General features: G+C 36.8%; 1 protein-coding gene across 10 annotated transcripts in view; it reads left to right on the forward strand.

Moving 5' to 3' along the window:
* The first annotated feature begins 267 nt into the window (after positions 1–267).
* The window catches only part of PHF20L1 (PHD finger protein 20 like 1), a 77931-nt gene continuing 60445 nt past the window's right edge, over positions 268–17753 (forward strand). For 8 of the 10 annotated variants that reach the window (XM_060115610.1, XM_060115612.1, XM_060115613.1 and 5 more), the window contains exons 1-4: positions 268–526; positions 2674–2793; positions 16914–17085; positions 17231–17315. In XM_060115610.1, the coding sequence (XP_059971593.1) occupies positions 2711–2793; positions 16914–17085; positions 17231–17315 (340 nt within the window). In that variant the 5' untranslated portion in view covers positions 268–526; positions 2674–2710. Of the gene's footprint in view, positions 527–2673; positions 2794–7080; positions 7225–16913; positions 17086–17230; positions 17316–17753 lie in introns of those variants that run through there. The other 2 variants (XM_060115611.1, XM_060115617.1) reach the window with 2 other exon arrangements.

Consider the following 17753-nt stretch of genomic DNA (forward strand, 5'->3'; position numbering starts at 1 on the left):
CAAATCAACAATGACATTCAGTGGGCTTCGCCCTCATCTCCCAAAGGTCAAACACTTCACAACTGCCAATGGGGTCCCGGGGCCCGCGTTCCTTCCTTCGCTAACCAGAGCCCCTCCCGCCAGCTGTCAGCCAACTGCCGCAAAGCCCCGCCTCCCAGGGCGGTCCTCCAATCGGTCGCACGGCCCGGGCCAAACCCTCACGCGTCACGTGACGCGACCAGGCCCGCTTCCGGTTCGTCGCGGGCGGCTGACGTCGTCTGGGCCGGCGTCGCGTCAGGGCTGGCCGGCGGCGGAGGAGGCGATGGCAGCGGATACTGAGCGGGCTTGAGGGCTCGGACCTGCTCCCTTCCGCGCGACCTCGAGCCCGACCCCGCGTTGCGGCCCCAGCTCGCTCCGCTCCGCTCCTGCTCCCTCCCCGACCGCTGCCTGGGAGGAGGCGGAGGCGGAGTCCCGGGCTGGCCGTCCTGTTCGCGCCCCGGCTCGGCCCCGGACAGCCCGGCAACTGTGCAAAGAGGAGGCCGAGTCGGTAAGAGGCGGCGGCGCCTGCAGGGCCTGGAGGCCGCCTGGCCCCCGCCTGGCCGCCCGGGACACCCCAGCGCTGGTGTCTGTCTCTGGCCCGCTCCCCTCCCGCGTCCCTCTCCGTAACTTGCCGCCCCTATTGTCTGGGCGCCGCCGCTCCCTCTACCCCTCCCTTCCTCCCCCCCCGCCTGCCGAGGGCCGGACGGCTGTCAAACCTGGAGGCGTCTCCAGCACCCTGGCCGCCGGGTCTGAGCCTTTCCTGTCTGTCTCTGGTCAGCCCCCTCCCGCCCCGCACCACCTCCCCCGACCGTTTTTTTTTGGCCCCGCGGCCATTCTCTGACCATTGCTTCACTTTCCCAGGGTTGTATCTTCTTGCTGATTTACTCTTCCTTCCCGTTTGTCAGGTCCTCAGGTTTCACCACCCTTATATATTTTTGCTTTCTTGTTCGTTTTCCTTCCCGATTTATTCCTCTCCGTTCTCTCCGTCCCCCTTTCTCTTTCTGCTTCAGGTTTGACCCCCCTCCCCCAATAGACTGTTTATTTGTCTTACTTTTCCTTAATTCAGATACCTCCCCATCTGCCCCTCTCCACCCAAGAAGAAGAAATCTTTCCTTTTCTGGCACCTCATCCCGCAGTGTCACTGGGGGGGAATTATATGTATTAACTTTGTCACTTCTTGTGGGTTCTAAGTTTGATCCTAGAAAATGTTAGTGTAACTCGTCAATTACCCCTTACTAAGTTCTCCCTGTGAAGAGCAGCAGAAAAGGTGGATTACATTTCTACAAGTAACTGCCTTGTATGTTGCACACTGACCAGACCGCTATTAAAAATATTCATACTACTGTTTCTTTTGCACCAAACGCCCTCTGGCTGAGCCTACTGTTAACTTTAATGCATTAATCTTTGCTGCTGCCATGGCAGGCAGGAGGATATCTACCCCCCGCCCACCCCCCATGAGTATTTAAGTTTGATTTTACGTATTTTTATGACATGTATTGTTGTATTTGGCATATATGGCATGTATTTTCCCTTACTTAGCAGATTCTTTCTAAGAGGAAAGGGCAGTTGGTTTTTATGCTTGCTGTTTTGTCTCTTTTGAATTGTGACAAAACCATTGAAAAAACATGACACAGTTGTGTGTTTTCTTTTTTAAATTGGGAGGGAGCATAGTCATATTAGTAATTCTAAATTTCAAAACGGTTTTAGAGATTTCTCCTCTCCCCCAGTAGGTTTCCATCCCTGATTAAATATTATATTTTGATTGGGCTGTTGCAAAATGCATTCATATTCCTCTGGTGCTAGTTAGTGAAAAAGAGGCTACCTCAAGTGTGCTGGCTTGCCACCGGCCAAGAGGATTATGACTATTCCACATGTCCATGGTCTAGAGAGGAATAGGTATTCCTTTGTAGTTTTTTGTTTGTTTGAAAGTACAACCATTTTTATTGTCAGTGTGGGTACTGTCTATATTGAAATATAGTAGAAATAAATTCTCAGCGTTAAGAAATATCTGTATCATTGTTGCTTGTTGAATGTGAAGAAAAAGAAATTTCCTCTGCAAGTTTATATGTTAAATTAAAATTATTGAATCATGTGCTACCAAGGTGGGAGATCATAGGTAATGAAAAATCCTAATCACAAGAGGAATTACTAAATCTGCACTGGAAGAGTGTGTCTACTGTTTCTTCCATCATTATATTCTTTAGTGTGTTATCAAGTGTTTTATGTTACAAGGCACTCAATAAATATTTGTTGAAAAACTTGGTTAATTTGTTCTCTTAAGAATTTCAATAGTCATATGCCAGAACACTCAATTGTCCTGAGTTTTCAAAGACAGAAAAACATTTTCAGCTGTTATCCTGAAGAATTTTCTTGGGTATTTTTGAGTTAAAATTTAAAGCATTTTAGCCATTAGTTTTAATCCCCATCTATTCATTCTTTTACAGTAGTTAGCTTTTTAATGTCCCTTTTCTTAATTCATTGTTAAGATTGCCTGCAAGTTGTACAGTACTTTACATAGAGGTATTGGTAATCATCATTCAAATTTCTTAAAAATTTGGCAGTTACTTTAACTTCTCATGTAATGTTTAAAAAATTCTGTTTAATCCCTTGTGCCTTTTATGCATCAGAATCTAACTTTTTTTTTTTTCTCTTGAGGTAGTGAAAAGAGAATTCCGAAGAACAGGATCTCAAGATGAGTAAAAAGCCCCCAAATCGTCCTGGAATCACTTTTGAGATTGGTGCTCGTTTGGAGGCACTGGACTACTTACAAAAATGGTATGGAAAATATGGAACCCTTGACCTAAAGCATGATATCTGTAGTTTTACATGGGCTGGTTAATTGCTCTTCTTCTGACAGTGGCAGAAACATTAACTTGTTCACATTTTGAATAAACATACATTGTTTTTTCAGTTTTCCTACTCTTCAGATTTTGCAGTTATCAGTACTCTTTTGTACTTAATATGAGCTCTGTGTGTGGTAGGAGGGAGAAGATACTAATCCAGATAACCAGATTCCCAAGTTTCAGATAAAACTTGATGCAAATCTGCTTTTTTTGGCCTGTGTCAGAGGTGGTCCTTCAAACCGCAATATGTTGCTGTTTAGCAGAGTCATCATTCACTGTTCCACCTAAAACCAAAACCCAGTTTACCTCCTCCTTCCCCAGAGTGCACTGACCTAAAGGCAGGTTGTTACTGTTTCCAGTTTTAAATGAGTAATCCTTTCAGGCCTTCTCTTATTTTTTCTCCTATACCAGCCATCTGTGATAAGGGGTGAATTCAGACACCTCCAACATACCCCTACATACAGTGGTGTAGGAGAAATTGGTTACCTAGGATAAAATCACCACCTGGAAAGGAGAGAAGGGGAACTAGCACACACCAGGATCACTGGACTGCAGTAGGAATAAGAATTCCCTCTTTCTCCTAGGGAATGCCTTCCTCCTTCCTGTTAGCTGGCCTCTAGTTCTGCTCTCTGGGTGGCTGTCTCTTGGTTCAGCCTCAGTTCCTCTTGAAGCCCATTTATTTTGATGAGGGGTCTAGCAGTTCAACAACTTTACCAGCCTTTTTGACATTTTCTTTTCACTACAACTCCCTTTAAAATGTAGTGGGCATTTTGTAGATTTGTCTTTGATTGATTTGTATTAAGTCAACTTCCTGAGTTGGCAATGGCAGGCAGAGAAATCTTGATTAGTCATGATACTTGACTTTAGACCAGCCTGGGGTTTTTGTCTATTAGCAAAAACAAAGGTGTTGGAACTCGGCAAACGTCCGTGACCCCCAGCTTAAAGGGCTCTGCTTGGGACAGTTTGAATCTGTAGTTTGAGGTGGGAAGGCACAGTTATTTGGCCTCATGCCTCCAAGCTGCATCTCAGTGAGTGCTTCTTTTTAGGGGGCTTAATTACCCTCATCAGCTGGAGAATGTACACAGTGTTCTCAGGAGGGGCTTGGAAAGCACCTGGGACCCAGGCAGTAGCCTCCCTCCCAGTCACGATGGTAAACAGTGTCTCCAGATGTTGCCGAATGTTTTTTGGGGGGGTGGGGGGGTGGAGGGCTTATGTGCTCCTGATTGAGAGCCACTGCATTAGACCATACGATGAAAGGTGCTATTTTAGTCAGTAATTGGCTCTCTTTGGTTCTGATTTTGACCAAAAGAAGCTTTTTGCTCTGAAGGGACACACTATTGAACCTCTCTGTGATGCAAGAGTATGAGAAATGCTACTTCTTTGATGTTAATCTTAAATTATTTATTTTCTTTTTTTAAAGTTACTGGCTTTTTGAATTATTAGTTAATTCATATTACTCTTTTCTTAGGCTTCCAAACTGACAAAGTTGCAATTGAACTAGCTTCCAGTTTTGGAAAAGCACATAGTTTATTTTCCCAATGGCCTTAAGGGATATTGACATAATTAACTGGTATTAGTAAGAAACTCACTTTTAGTGGTGAAATGTTTCCTAATTCATCAGCTGTGAAACTGGTGATTCAGTAGTTAAAAAGATTATGAAAAAGAACTACTTTAAAAATTAAGTCTGAGTTTGCTTTTAGAGTATTTGGAATGTCAGAAAACAAATAAAAGTTGTAGCTTAATTTTTTCATTATCTTATGCTTCTCATCAAAAACTTCCCAAGCGCTTAGATAGAGTGATATCATGCAGATGTACTCATTGATGAAGGTTAGATTTAATTTTAATGACCCCAGTAATAACGGTCTCTTTAAAGTGAGTCAACATTAGCCAAAATAATCACATACGATAATCACTGCAACTTGCTGTCAGTTCGAGTTTTGTGAGCTCACTTATATGAAGATTTTAGCATTCTGCTATAGTGGTGCTTTAATTACAAAAGAACTAAGAGTATTGTATATACATATTCTAGGTAATTGAAAGAAATAATTTTCTTGTGACTTTGTTACTGTCAGTAGTCTCAAGAAGTGTTTCGGCTTGGGTGGCCCTTTAATTTAGTATTAAAGTACTTTACTGTAGGACAAGTAATTAACTGCTAAGACTTACTGAATTTTATATGGGGCACAAAAGAAGTTCTGTGAGACATGGTGCTCTTAACAGATTTTATTTTTAAATGAGATAAACTTTATTCTTTATATTGTTTCTTTTGTTAAGGGCCATTCTGTATCCCCTATAAATTCCACAAATTTTTGCTTTAATATCATGTAAAAATATAGAAGGATTATTTAAGTGTTGAGAAACTTTGATATTCTTATGAGGGCAAAACAGTTAATCACTGAAAATATACTGAACTAATTTCCTTCCGTCTTTCATCCCTCCCTCTCTACTTTCTTTCATATTCTCTTTGGGTTGCATCCACATTGAGTGCTTAGTCTTCCACATTTATTCATTCAGTTGGAATAGTATTGAGGCCCTACTCAATACTATTCCATAAATGTCTTTTGAATTATAGGCATTGGACAGGGAGGGACAGGCAGAAATGCAAGTATATCTTACTCTCTTTGTATGTAAGACATTTACAATAAGCAGTATAGCTATTACTAAGAAAATAACTTATACGTTGATTCATTAGCTTTTAAAGAGAAGTACGGAGGGAAAGTTGTGATAGTAGGGCACCTGAATGCCCATTTGTCTTATATGTAGAAGGTTTGTCCTATATTAAAAAAAGGAAAATATTTTTTAGTATGCGCTCTAGAAATAAAAGGATAAACTCTAAATTTAGTGGGCAGAAATTAAAGTTAAGCTCCCACATTTAGGTTTGGGGTATATTTGATTTAAGAGGAAGACTCAACCTATTTTTTTGGGGGAAAGTACATTATTATTCCTTGAGCAAACCATATCACATATTCTTTAAAGTTCAGAAAGATACTTCATCCTCGAAAATACACTCCACATTTTAAGTAGCAATTTATTACTTTTTGCTTTCAAAGTAACTTTCCAGTTACATCGGAGAACCCTGGTGGTTTGATTATTTACCAATACTAATGAATGCAGGCCCTGAGAAGCCAGTGAGAGGCCAGTCGCCTTCTGTTCCAGTGTGTGGTTTTTGATACCCGGATCTCTTCTACATGGACTAAACCTAACTCTTATTGAGAAGTGTGGGTTGCTTTAAGTTTTAAAAAATTTGTAGTTTTACTCAAAACATTTTAATGGCTTTCTCAACAGTCTTTTAATTTAAAAGTCTTTGAAAAGACTTTTAATGTGTTAATGTTCACAGCTAACACAATCAACCATTTTCTGTCTTATCTCCCTCATATATGCCACCGCAGCCTCTGTATATCCAAACCTGAACATATTAGCTTTATAATTTCTTGAATGCAGTAACATCATAAGAATGAAAATAAATACAGGTCGTTGATACAGGAATGTGTTTGGGGAAAGAGAAAGTTCAGAGTTGAAGTTATATTTGAGACACTATCAGTGGATTCTAAAGAGGAAAGAGGCAGGTTCAAATTCAGACTGCCACTTTCTGATCCTGTAAATATGAGTTAAGTCCTTGAACTTGGTTGGCTTCGCAGTAAAATGTAAGCAGTGTTACTGACTTTTACTTACAGAATTATTTTAAGGATCAAATAAAATAATGTATTTAAACTTGCTTCAAATTATATAAAATAATACATAATTATAAAGCACTGAGGTAAATGCAAGGGAAGAGGGAGAGTTGAAAAATATATCTGGGGATCTGAAGACTCAATGTGTAAGTTTTTAAATGTAGCCTTAGTGTTGACATGAGAATGGCCTGGAATACAGAAGGAATATCATGTCATTGCAACATGCTATAAAACCTTTTTGAGGTGATAATAAAATCTTTGTTTTTGCAGAGTTTTATAATTTAGAAAACACCCTTAAAAATGTTAAAGTATCTAATCATTCTGAACATTGTTCAGTAAAAAATGTGATAAACCAGTTTTGACTACTGATTTAACTTTTTGACTGAAATTAGAATACTCTATAGCAAGTTTTAGTTGTGAAAACAAAACAAATAAAGTAATATGCTCTGGTGTTATTCTTCAACTTGAAATTATAAAGTCATTTTAAAATATTCAGATGAGTTACGCTCGTCCGACCTTTATTGGAATATTTCTATGTAATTCTCTTCTAGATCTAAAGGAAAGGAAAATGAAAGATAAAAAAAATGTGGAGATGTCTGCAAGTACAGAGTTTGATAGAACAGTATAAATTTGAATTGACAAATGCTGTTTCCACACATTTGGAGTTTTTTGAACTGTATGGAACATTTGCAAATGTGAGTTTTTAAACTGTTCATGAACAGAATTTTAGTAGAGTGGGAAAATCAAAGAAATTTAGATTCTAGGAAGTACAGATACTTTCTAATTTAAATAAAATTACGTATTGTCTGAATTAAAAGGGATTGTCTTTTACTGATTGGATTTGCTATTCAAAGGAAAACACTAGTAGAGATAAGTTGTGTGATCTATATTTGGAACAGAAGTGTGCTCCTGAAAAATAGTATGTAGATCAAATTTAAAAACTGAAAACACATTTAAATTACATTAGGTGAGTTTGGAATTTGTAGAAACCATAGGTGAATACTTTTAAAATATTATTTTGCTAATATAAATAAAATTTGTCCTTTTGTATGTTGACCTTTCCTAAATCTCTTTGTACTTGGAAAGTATTGATTCTAATTTTGAGTCACCACCTTTGACAACCTAATTTCAGCTGTAGACTCAGAAAAATGTACAATCGTGTTTATATACCAAAATAACTGAGTAATATATATTATGGGTGGTGGTAAAAAACTTAACCTGTGGACTCCAGATTAAGGACCCTGTCTGTAGAGAATTTCAAATTGAAATTCATAAGACTTGTTTTTAAATTCTGAGATTCTTTACATTCAGAAAGTCACAAGTTTTGAATCCTAAGATCTAAGTGAACCCTCAGTTTAATAATCATCAAACAGGTCTGCACCAGTGTACAAACATTTTAGTAGTTTAATTTTTTAAATTTCCACAAAAGAAAACCCCATGAACTTTTGAAGATAAAGTTCTCCCTTCCCCTCACCTTCTCCCCCCCACAAAAAAATGTTGAAAGTAAGATTAGAAATAGGAGTCGACATATTTATTTTGAAACACACCTGCTTTGTTCTTATTGTTCTTTCCCTAATAGTCTTCCTTTCATTATGTTGATTCATGTTTTTTTTAATTGAGCTTTTTCTTTTCTGCTCTAATTTTTTGCTTATTCTAGATTTCTTGAAAGGCAAGAGAAAAGGAATATTGAAAAAAGTAAATTTAACTAAAGTCAGAAAATGTGGGTTCTAGGTGCTGTTCTGCCATGCACTGTGGGACTTTGGAGACTTACTTCTCTGCTTTAATGTCCTTAAAGTGAAGGTGTGACATATTCAGTGATCTCTCAGATCCCTTGAACTAGAAACTCAAGCTCTTTTATCTACTTTTCACCTATTCAGGGGCGACAGGTTTTTTAATCTCACTTTTAGATAGGTAAGTAATGGCTTGAGGCAGAGGTAAAGTAGGCAAGGACTAGATAGAAGTCCAGTGTAGTTTGCCCAAAACTGCTGGTCTCTAGAAGAAGAGACAATGTATTGAAAAAGGTGGAGAAAGGTGAATATAATTGGGAACAAAAATATAGAGGTTTGAAGTATTTGTAGCGTAGTGGTATTGGGCCGGTAGTTACTCTTTCTACATCCTGCTCTCCCATCATTTAAATGCTTTCTCATTAACTGTTTTAATTTTGAAATTACTTAACATCATAACTATTGGCTTTAGTACTTTAACTCACTAACTTTCTGTGTAGTACCCATTCACTAACAAATTGGTTCTCTTACAAAGTTCATTGATCCTACAGTTTTGAAAGTGATTCAGGTGAAGTCTGAAAGAGTAGCTCTTAAACATGAGCCTGCATAAGAATCACCTGAAGGGTTTGTCAGGCACAGATTCGTGGGCCCAACAGCTACAAGCTTCTAATTTAGTAGGTCTGAGGTGGGGGCGATAGTGTGCATTCTAACAGGTCTCCACATGATGCCCATGCTGCTGGTCTAGGGACCACATACGAGAACCACCGGTCTAGACCATACAGAATTGTTAACCTGAAGATATAGTTTTTGAGGCGGACAGCAGTGGAAATATCCTGGATTATTTTTTGAATTTGTAGTCTGTTTTAACTGTTTATGTTAGTTGGAGGAAGTAAAATGTAAGTATGGACAAACTGATGCATGATCCAAAAATCCTTTTTTGTTATTTTTCAGTACAACAGAGTCTATTGAGCTGCGCGTACTTTAATGTGCGTCAGTTTTCTTGCTCCTCCTCTTTCTGTAGTCCCAAGCGCTATCTGGCTGGATAGTTGTTAGGGGTTAGGCCCTTGTTGCTTTATTAAAAAAAAAAAAAAAAAAGGCTACCTGTGGTTATGGTTAATCACAGATTGACTTTTATTGTTCTGTGCTTTGTGTGCATTCATGTAATGGCAAGGGCTGGATCAAGAGAGAAGACAGTTTTATTTGCTTATCTGATATTTGGTTGAAGTTTGGTCATCATCTGTCACACACATCCAGTTCCGTATTTGTTACATTTTTCCCGCTGAATGTTATTATTATGTGTTGCGAGATTTTACACTTGTCTTACCACATTACGTAATGCTTAGTTTTGTGGTGAGTAATTGATTAAAGTCAATAATTAGGAAATAATTTATCTGTGGTGGTAATCAATTTTACAAAAAAGAATGTTTTGCAATTCTAGTTTCGCTGAGTAGACAGAACTGTATCTGCAGATACTTAAGGGTTTTTAATTTTATTTTTAAATGATTTTTTTAACTGAGGGAGAGAATACTAGCTTTAAGTTTTAAAAATTGGAAGTATAATTTCTTAAAAGAAATTAACATGGTATTGAAAAGGCAGCTTAGTTTTGCTATTCTTTTTTTTTTTTTTTTTTTTTTTTGCTGTACGCGGGCCTCTCACTGCTGTGGCCCCTCCCGTTGCGGAGCACAGGCTCCGGACACACAGGCTCCGCGGCCATGGCTCGCGGGCCCAGCCGCTCCGCGGCACGTGGGATCCTCCGGGATCGGGGCACGAACCCGTGTCCCCTGCATCGGCAGGCGGACTCTCAACCACTGCGCCACCAGAGAGGCCCAGTTTTGCTATTCTTCGTAAGAGTTTCAGTATTTTAGTATTTTTATATGACTTTGTATTGAAGAACTATTGACCATTCCTCCTACCACCTCCTGCAGATCATTAATCAGCAGATAAAATTTTTCTTCTTATTAAATTAGAAACTGGTATGTAAGTATTATGTTATTTCAGTCATTTAGGTTAACACAACTTGGAGAGAATTGTTGCAATAAAATTGAAGAAAGAATGTGGATATTTAATATTCAATGTGTCTTAAAAGTCTGTTTTCTCATTGCCAAAAAACCAACCCTCTTCAATTAAAAATGAATACGATTCTACTACATCAAGGGTAGGTAACGTACTGAAGAATAAGCTACTGATGTGAAATGAATTATATACAAGGCCTAGCCCCTTTTACTCATAAAAGGTGCCCAGCAAAGTTCATTGAATTTTGGTGGGTTGGTAAAGAATGAACCCAAAAGTTTTGGGGATATTCTGAAATCTGGTTACCATTGCAGAACACTACTGCAAATGAATTGTGACTTACTGGTTGAAAACTAAGCATAAAATGATATTTGTCAAACTATTATGAATTACACAAGGGAGGGGGGATGTTTATTTTGTACAGTATAATAAAAGCTGTTCATACTCTCTGGGCTAACAAAAAGCTTTACACATTTTATTTTGTATCAGAAGCAGAAGAGTAAATTTGCAAGAAAAAATAAACAGATGACTTGATTTTATATTGTTTTTGTTTTCAGGACCTCTTGATAAAGAGCCCCCTATATTTGAAATACTGCAGTAAGTTTTACAAGAGCTGAAAATGATCAGTTGTAAGATGCAGAATATATAATGATCAAAAGCAAATTCTTTAAGAAGTAGACAAACCTCCATTCAGGGATCCACTACTGTTTTGACTTGAGAAAATTGCTGGACTTTCAGAGCCTCTATGACCTCCTTAAATGACTGGGAACAGTAGTAGTACCTAACTCAAAGGGTTGTTTGAGGATAAGCAAGACGGTGCACATTTAGAGCTTTTCATGTTTTCTGCCACATGGTAGGCACTTAATAAATGTTAGCTTTAGTAATAATAATAGCATGAATATTAGTTATTCTAAGAAAGTAGAATCTAATGGGAGAGGAGTCAGTGTAAATTCTTAAAACTTTAATCATAGGTGTATAAGCATATATGACTATCTGTAGTATTAAAATAATTTTTAAATGCTAAATATTAAGAAATAGAAACTGGGTGGACTGCAACCTGCTAGAGTTTGGAGTTTTGTAACAATTAAATAACCAAGAATGGTCATGTTGGCCTGAACAAATTTTATGAAGTACATAAACTTTGAGTAGAATACTGGTGGCGTTTTTAGTGGAGTGGGAAAGGAATTTTTGATAATCTAATTGATTCTTACGGCAGGAGACAGTAACGAGCATAAAGGCTGTGGGGTGGGCTTTTTGATTTGGTCACAGCACTGATGGTATGAACGAATGTAGGCATGGCAAGGAGGTAGAGAGGAAGAGGAGTTTAAATAAATCCAGTGATTTGAAATGAAACCTTAATTTGAAAGGTGGCTGCTCCGAGCTACTGAAGCAAAATACATAGCTAACTCTGATCTTACCCATTCTTTGCTGCAAAGGTTATGGACAGGTAGGAAGCAGGGTGGTCTGGCTGCTTGTGTTGAACATGTGTCCTGGGGATGAATGGGTCTGAAAAGAGGACCTGAGGGATAATGCACTGAGATCCTTAGAATTCAGTGTTGCAAAAGATGTGATTTGGACATATATAACCATCCTCTGAATGTTCTTGAAATTCTATTAATAGATGCTTTGGATTTATACTTTATTTTGGAGTATCAGGTTTGAATTAATCAAAAGGGTTTTGTTTTCAGTCTGTTCCTCAAGTGTGAAACAAATTAACATGCAATACCTACAAGCACATCATCTAAAAATACTGTAATAATAGGTAACATTGTTGTAGAGAGTGAATGGTGAGAAAACACTTGAAAATTACAAAGCATAATGTAAATTTAAAGTATTTCCAGGAAGCTAAAAATTTTAAAAGGTTAGTAGGTTATAGGAATATTATGTTTGCTTTGGACTTCATTCTACATTAATTTTTATTATTTGGCAAATAATCCTCTTCCTGACAATTGTATGTAAGGAAGGTCTCTATTTCTATCTCTTGCAATATGTTTTAGTCATTTTTTATGATACCATGTTAGAGTTTCTTGCTTATGAAGTTCTTATAAACAAGACTATTCTGAATTGTGAATTCTAACTCCCAAAGATTCTGCTAACATTTAAATTATGTTTGTCATATTTTAAGTGTATTTCATCCTTTAAAAATCGAAGAGCTACTTTATCCAAGAGAACATCTAATTTAGGTACTCCTTCTATGTGCTGTATTGTAATTGTATTAGCTTATTGATTCCCTTTTTCTCTCCCCTCCCTGCTGAATCTGAGTTTGTTGATTGTTATTTGTATTTGTAGCTTTATTCCTAGTTTAGTGTCTGACATACAGTGAATTAGAGACTCAGTGTTGCGTTAAATGAAATGGATGAGGAACTGTCAGTTTTTAAATTTATATAAATTAGAAATTTTATTGTCTTACCAATATAAACAAGAACAGGACTATTATTTAAAATACATAATTTGAATAATATATTGGGTTAATTGCCTTTTTGATTTATACAGCACTTATTCAAATGATTAGTTAAATCTCAGAGTGAATTCTGATGGTGTTTGGGACGTTTGATAAAGTCTGGCCTTGCTCAGGGGGTTGTAACCTATCAATGAGTAGTTAACAACCATGTCCTTTGGCTTAAGTGTAGGAGATTGTAGGCCATCAGTGTATCAAGGAATTTCCCTTATCATTTCCTCATGGTTGATGTTCTTTATCAATACAGGTAAGAATGATGTATCAAACTAGGTGATAAATCAGATCAAGTTCTCTAAATTCAAATCATGTTTAATTGTTTTACTGTTACCGCATTGAATATAAAAGTATTTTTTAAATCTATCAGATTGTAGTTCTGGCATAGCTGCATGCCCATCATTTCTTTCTTCCTTCCAAGAAGAGTGGGGCACCTATAGTTTTCAGTGTTAATAGATGATCTTGCCTTCCAGAGAATTTTTTTTTTTTGATCATGGACCCCTTTGAAATCTGATTAAAGTTGGGAACCCCTCTCTCAAGAGAATACTCATACACATCTACACCAAAGTGTTTTTTTTTTCATATAGCCTCAGGGGATCATGGTTTCCTGATCTAGCTGTCAGTCAGGATCTGCCCATCTAAAACAGTTAGCACCAATAGTAATTCATCTGTAATGGTAATTCCCATTTTAGGTTTCTCACTTCTCTTTGTGTTTTGACAACACACAAGAGTTGATGTTACAGGGAACCAATACAGTATGTTCAGTGTGTAGCTAACCTCTTTGGTCCGTATCTGGTTCTTATTGGGTTACAGGTTTAGTTCAGAATCCATAAATCTTGATTCTCTGAACGATCTTGTGTAAGTGGGAGGCACCAGTGACCGTGTTAAAATGATGCAGGAGGGAAGGGATGTGGGAACTGATGTATAGGTATGACTGATTCACTTTGTTATAAAGCAGAAACTAATAAATAAAAAAAATGCTGGTATTAGATGAGGTAATAAAGAGTTACAAGAGTTCAGAGAAGGTGAAAATTATTTTCATTTTTGTTAATGGTCTTGCTCTACTCTCTTGTTACAGTTGAACTTGACCATTAGAGGATTTTGACCACACTGATTCAGAAAGAGTCCTAAGAAATCAATTGAGAGATTACAGTAGTAGAATTGCATGTTTGAGAATTCTGTTAAATTCAGCAAGAATCATTGTAAAGACTTCTCAGTGTTTCTGAATGCTATTTGTTTCCATTAAACCTAATAAACAATTTAGGGTGGACTATTTTTCTGCCACAAAGATAGTGGCAGAGAGAAATCATAGTCAAAATTAGCATGAAGTTAGTATCCCGCTGCTCACTATCTTCAGGAAGAACTAACTAAATTTGTTAGGAGGTCTGTTAATGAGAGAATCAACTCTGACAAAAATTTTTGTTTTCTTTTTAGATACCTTTGCTATAATGTCATTAACCTCATGCTATGTCAAAAGCATAATATCTGGGCCCTTACCAAATAATTGTTATTATATGTCTACCTCAATATTCATGGTTTTACAGAAATAAAAGCTTGATACAAAGGAGAAAAAAATGTTATATATACTTACCAGTTTACCATGTATGGTGTAATTACTTTGATACAGACCTTATCCTATTTCTCCTATAGGCTTTTTGTGCCAGTTAGCTTTGACTTTGAATACTCTTACCATGTGTATCCTTGGACAGTCTTCATCTGTTAAATGGTGACTGTGTTATCTGTACCTTGGATGGTTACCAGGATCTAATGAGATAAGGTATATAAAAATCAGCTGATGCTCAGTAAAGAAAGAACATAGGGCCTGACGGATTTATGACTCTGTCAATATTCTGCTGCTTCTCTCTCTTCATCTAACACTAAGCTAAGCTCCTTGAAGATAAGAGTTAATTATGTTTCCTTTTAACCTACAATTTAATTGTGTACATTTAGAATTTGAAGGAACCTATGGAATAAACCTAATTTTTTTTCAAAATCAGAAAGATGTGATAATAAACACATCAATTAGAAACTTAGAACTGATAGAACATCTGTTTATAGTAGTTAAGTGGCTAGTGAATGTTGAAAAATAAACTAAAGGACAACCTATCTCTAAGCTTCCCTTAATGCTATTGACATTTTTTATGTTTTAAAGACCAAAGCAGCAAAAACAAAGCAACACTGCAAAAGAAAGCATAGCACTGATGCTGAATGAGTGGAATTGGCATATGCACCTCAGGGAGTATATTAATCCCCTAGGTGTTCTTGTTTTCATGCTTTTCTTGGACAAAACATTTTCTTACCCACACCTATTCCCTCAAAAAGTCTTAAGAGTAAGATCTAACATAAGGTTATAATTGGGTCGACAGCTTTCTTAGTTCTGAAGAAATGTGCAGATTTTCTTTCTTTAACGTCACTTCTTATTCATGCCGAGCATTCCCTGAGTAGCCAGTGTGTGTCTGTCACTGTGAAGATGCTGGGGGTACAAAGGTGACCATGACTCAGTCCCCGAAACTCACAGGCCAGAGTAGTTGCTAACATCATGTTCCTTAGACCTCTGCTCTCTCAGGAAATGTTCATAAATACTTTGTGATGAAAGGGTGACATGGTTTGGTAATAGCGCATGCTTTATTTCTGTGTTATTGGCAGGACCAAGAAGTCTTTCGGTAAAGAAAACGGTTTATTTAATCCAGTATTTTCCTAGCTTATTTGACCATGGGACCCTTTTTTTGTGTCACACGTATTAATGTCTCAAGGGCTGTAAATGCTCCACAGCACACAGTTTAGGAATGTGCACAGGGATGATTATGATGAGACAGGTGCAGTGAGAGCACCAGGAGGAGGGGAGCTGGGGAAGTCTTCACACAAGTGACTACATGTTAAACCAAGTCTTGAATGATGAGCGTACAGAGGAAGGGCAGGGCAGCTTAGGTCCAGGCAGAAAGAACAGAAGGTACAAAAGCACAGACGTTTGACAGCGCGTTGTTGTGTTTGAGGAAACTCCAAACAGCTCAGTTCCTTAGACTGAAGTAAGGAAAGAAGCTATACCAGACAACAATTCAGGGCCCTGGAGACGCATAAAGAGCCTTGAACAGCATGAGGGATCTGTGAAGCAGGTAGTAATTGGTGCCTAGATTTCAAAGTTATGTGAGGTCTATTGTGCTTTATATTTAAATTTATGTTAACAACATAAATTTACATTTATTCCACAGGGAAAATAAAAAATTGAGATTTATCAAAAACCAGCAAAAGTATGAGATAAACTCTATGGCTGAATCATCTACCATGTGCTGCTGTTGAATTCTGAATGTTATTTAATGTTACTTTTAAAAAAACCTTTTGAGTCACTGTGAACATTTAATACAGTACATTAAGAATGAAGAGGCCTTTTTTTTTTTTTTTGAAGAGGCCTTTTTTGTGTTAAAAGTTTCAAGTTAACTAATTTTTATTTTGGAATTCATCATAAGAGAATCAGCACACATGAAGACAGAACAATGTGATGTTATTTTTATATTTTTAAATTGAAGGTTTGAGCTTTCCCTACCATCATTGATGCTCATTATAAAATATTGGAAAGTGTAGAAAAACAGAAAAGGGAAAGTATTTTTTTTTGCCGTATAGAGATAAATGTACATGTTGATATTTTTTGCTAGACAAATTTATTTTCTATACTTATAATTCTAGTGAACATAGTACTACTTTTTTACATTTTCCTACATTATAAATCATTTGTAAGCATTACATTTAAAGTCTATATAATATTCCATTCAGTGGATATACCATTGTTTGTATAGTTATAGACAGTCTTCAGTTTTCTTAATCATATGGTTTCTACTTTTTGTTATTATAAATGTTTTGTGTATATAGTTCCAGAATTGGAATTATTTGGTCAAAAAGGAGGGATATGTTTAAGGCACTTGATACATGTTATTAAATTATTTCCCAAGACAGCACAATTTATATTCTAAATTATATAATTTATATTTCCACTGGGAGTGTATCAAATTATTTCATTAGGTCTTGAGAGCAATCATTAAAAAGAAAAGACAAAGAATAAAGCAAACTGTTGGTCAGTAGTTTAAAAATATGGATCCATATTGTTTTGTTTATGGTTGTAATAGTAAGCAGTATTTCAGTTAATACTTTGTATAAACAAATGTAAGAATTTTCTTTTGATATGAAGGCTCTTTTTATTTTTGAGGTATCCATCACGAATTGAAAAAATCGACTACGAGGAGGGCAAGATGTTGGTCCATTTTGAGCGCTGGAGTCATCGTTATGATGAGTGGATTTACTGGGATAGCAATAGGTTGAGACCCCTTGAGAGACCTGCATTAAGAAAAGAAGGGCTAAAAGACGAGGAAGACTTCTTTGTAAGTAGCAAGCTTTTCTGTTTGCCAGATATGTAATGATGTTTTTTTAAAAGGAATTCTGTTAAATTTTACAAAAGCTTGTTTTTTATTAAGGAAGTGCTTATTTATTATACATGGTATTGATCTTAAAAGTTGTTTAAAATAGGATTTTAAAGCCGGAGAAGAAGTTCTGGCTCGTTGGACAGACTGTCGCTATTACCCTGCCAAGATTGAGGCGATTAACAAAGAAGGTATGTGTTTGGAATGATCTGAGAATTAAAATGGGATTTATAGTAAAATTTAACTATATTTCTAATTTTAATTAATATATGAAATTGTTACATATAGCTGTTGCTTCTCTTTGTTTTATACTTTACCTAATGAATCTTCTAATAATACTCTTTCCTAGGGGCATTCAATATGTTATATATTGTATAGAATAAGATGATATATAATATACTGCCTAAATAGACTGTTTAAATTAGTAGAGGTAAATAGTTGCTTAAAATTTTTCAGCTTTCAGTTGACAGGCTTATATTATATGCATTTTATTTCTACTTCTCTGTTTCCAGTTTGTTGGCTAAGTTATTTTATGAAGATCTCAACCTGAGTGCTAAAGATATAGGAAAATTCAAATCAGTTCAACTTGGAAGTGAAACACAGTACAATTTTCTGAGGAAAGAGTATGG

The sequence above is a fragment of the Mesoplodon densirostris genome, chromosome 13 (assembly GCF_025265405.1).
Source record: "Mesoplodon densirostris isolate mMesDen1 chromosome 13, mMesDen1 primary haplotype, whole genome shotgun sequence".
NCBI lineage: Eukaryota > Metazoa > Chordata > Mammalia > Artiodactyla > Ziphiidae > Mesoplodon > Mesoplodon densirostris.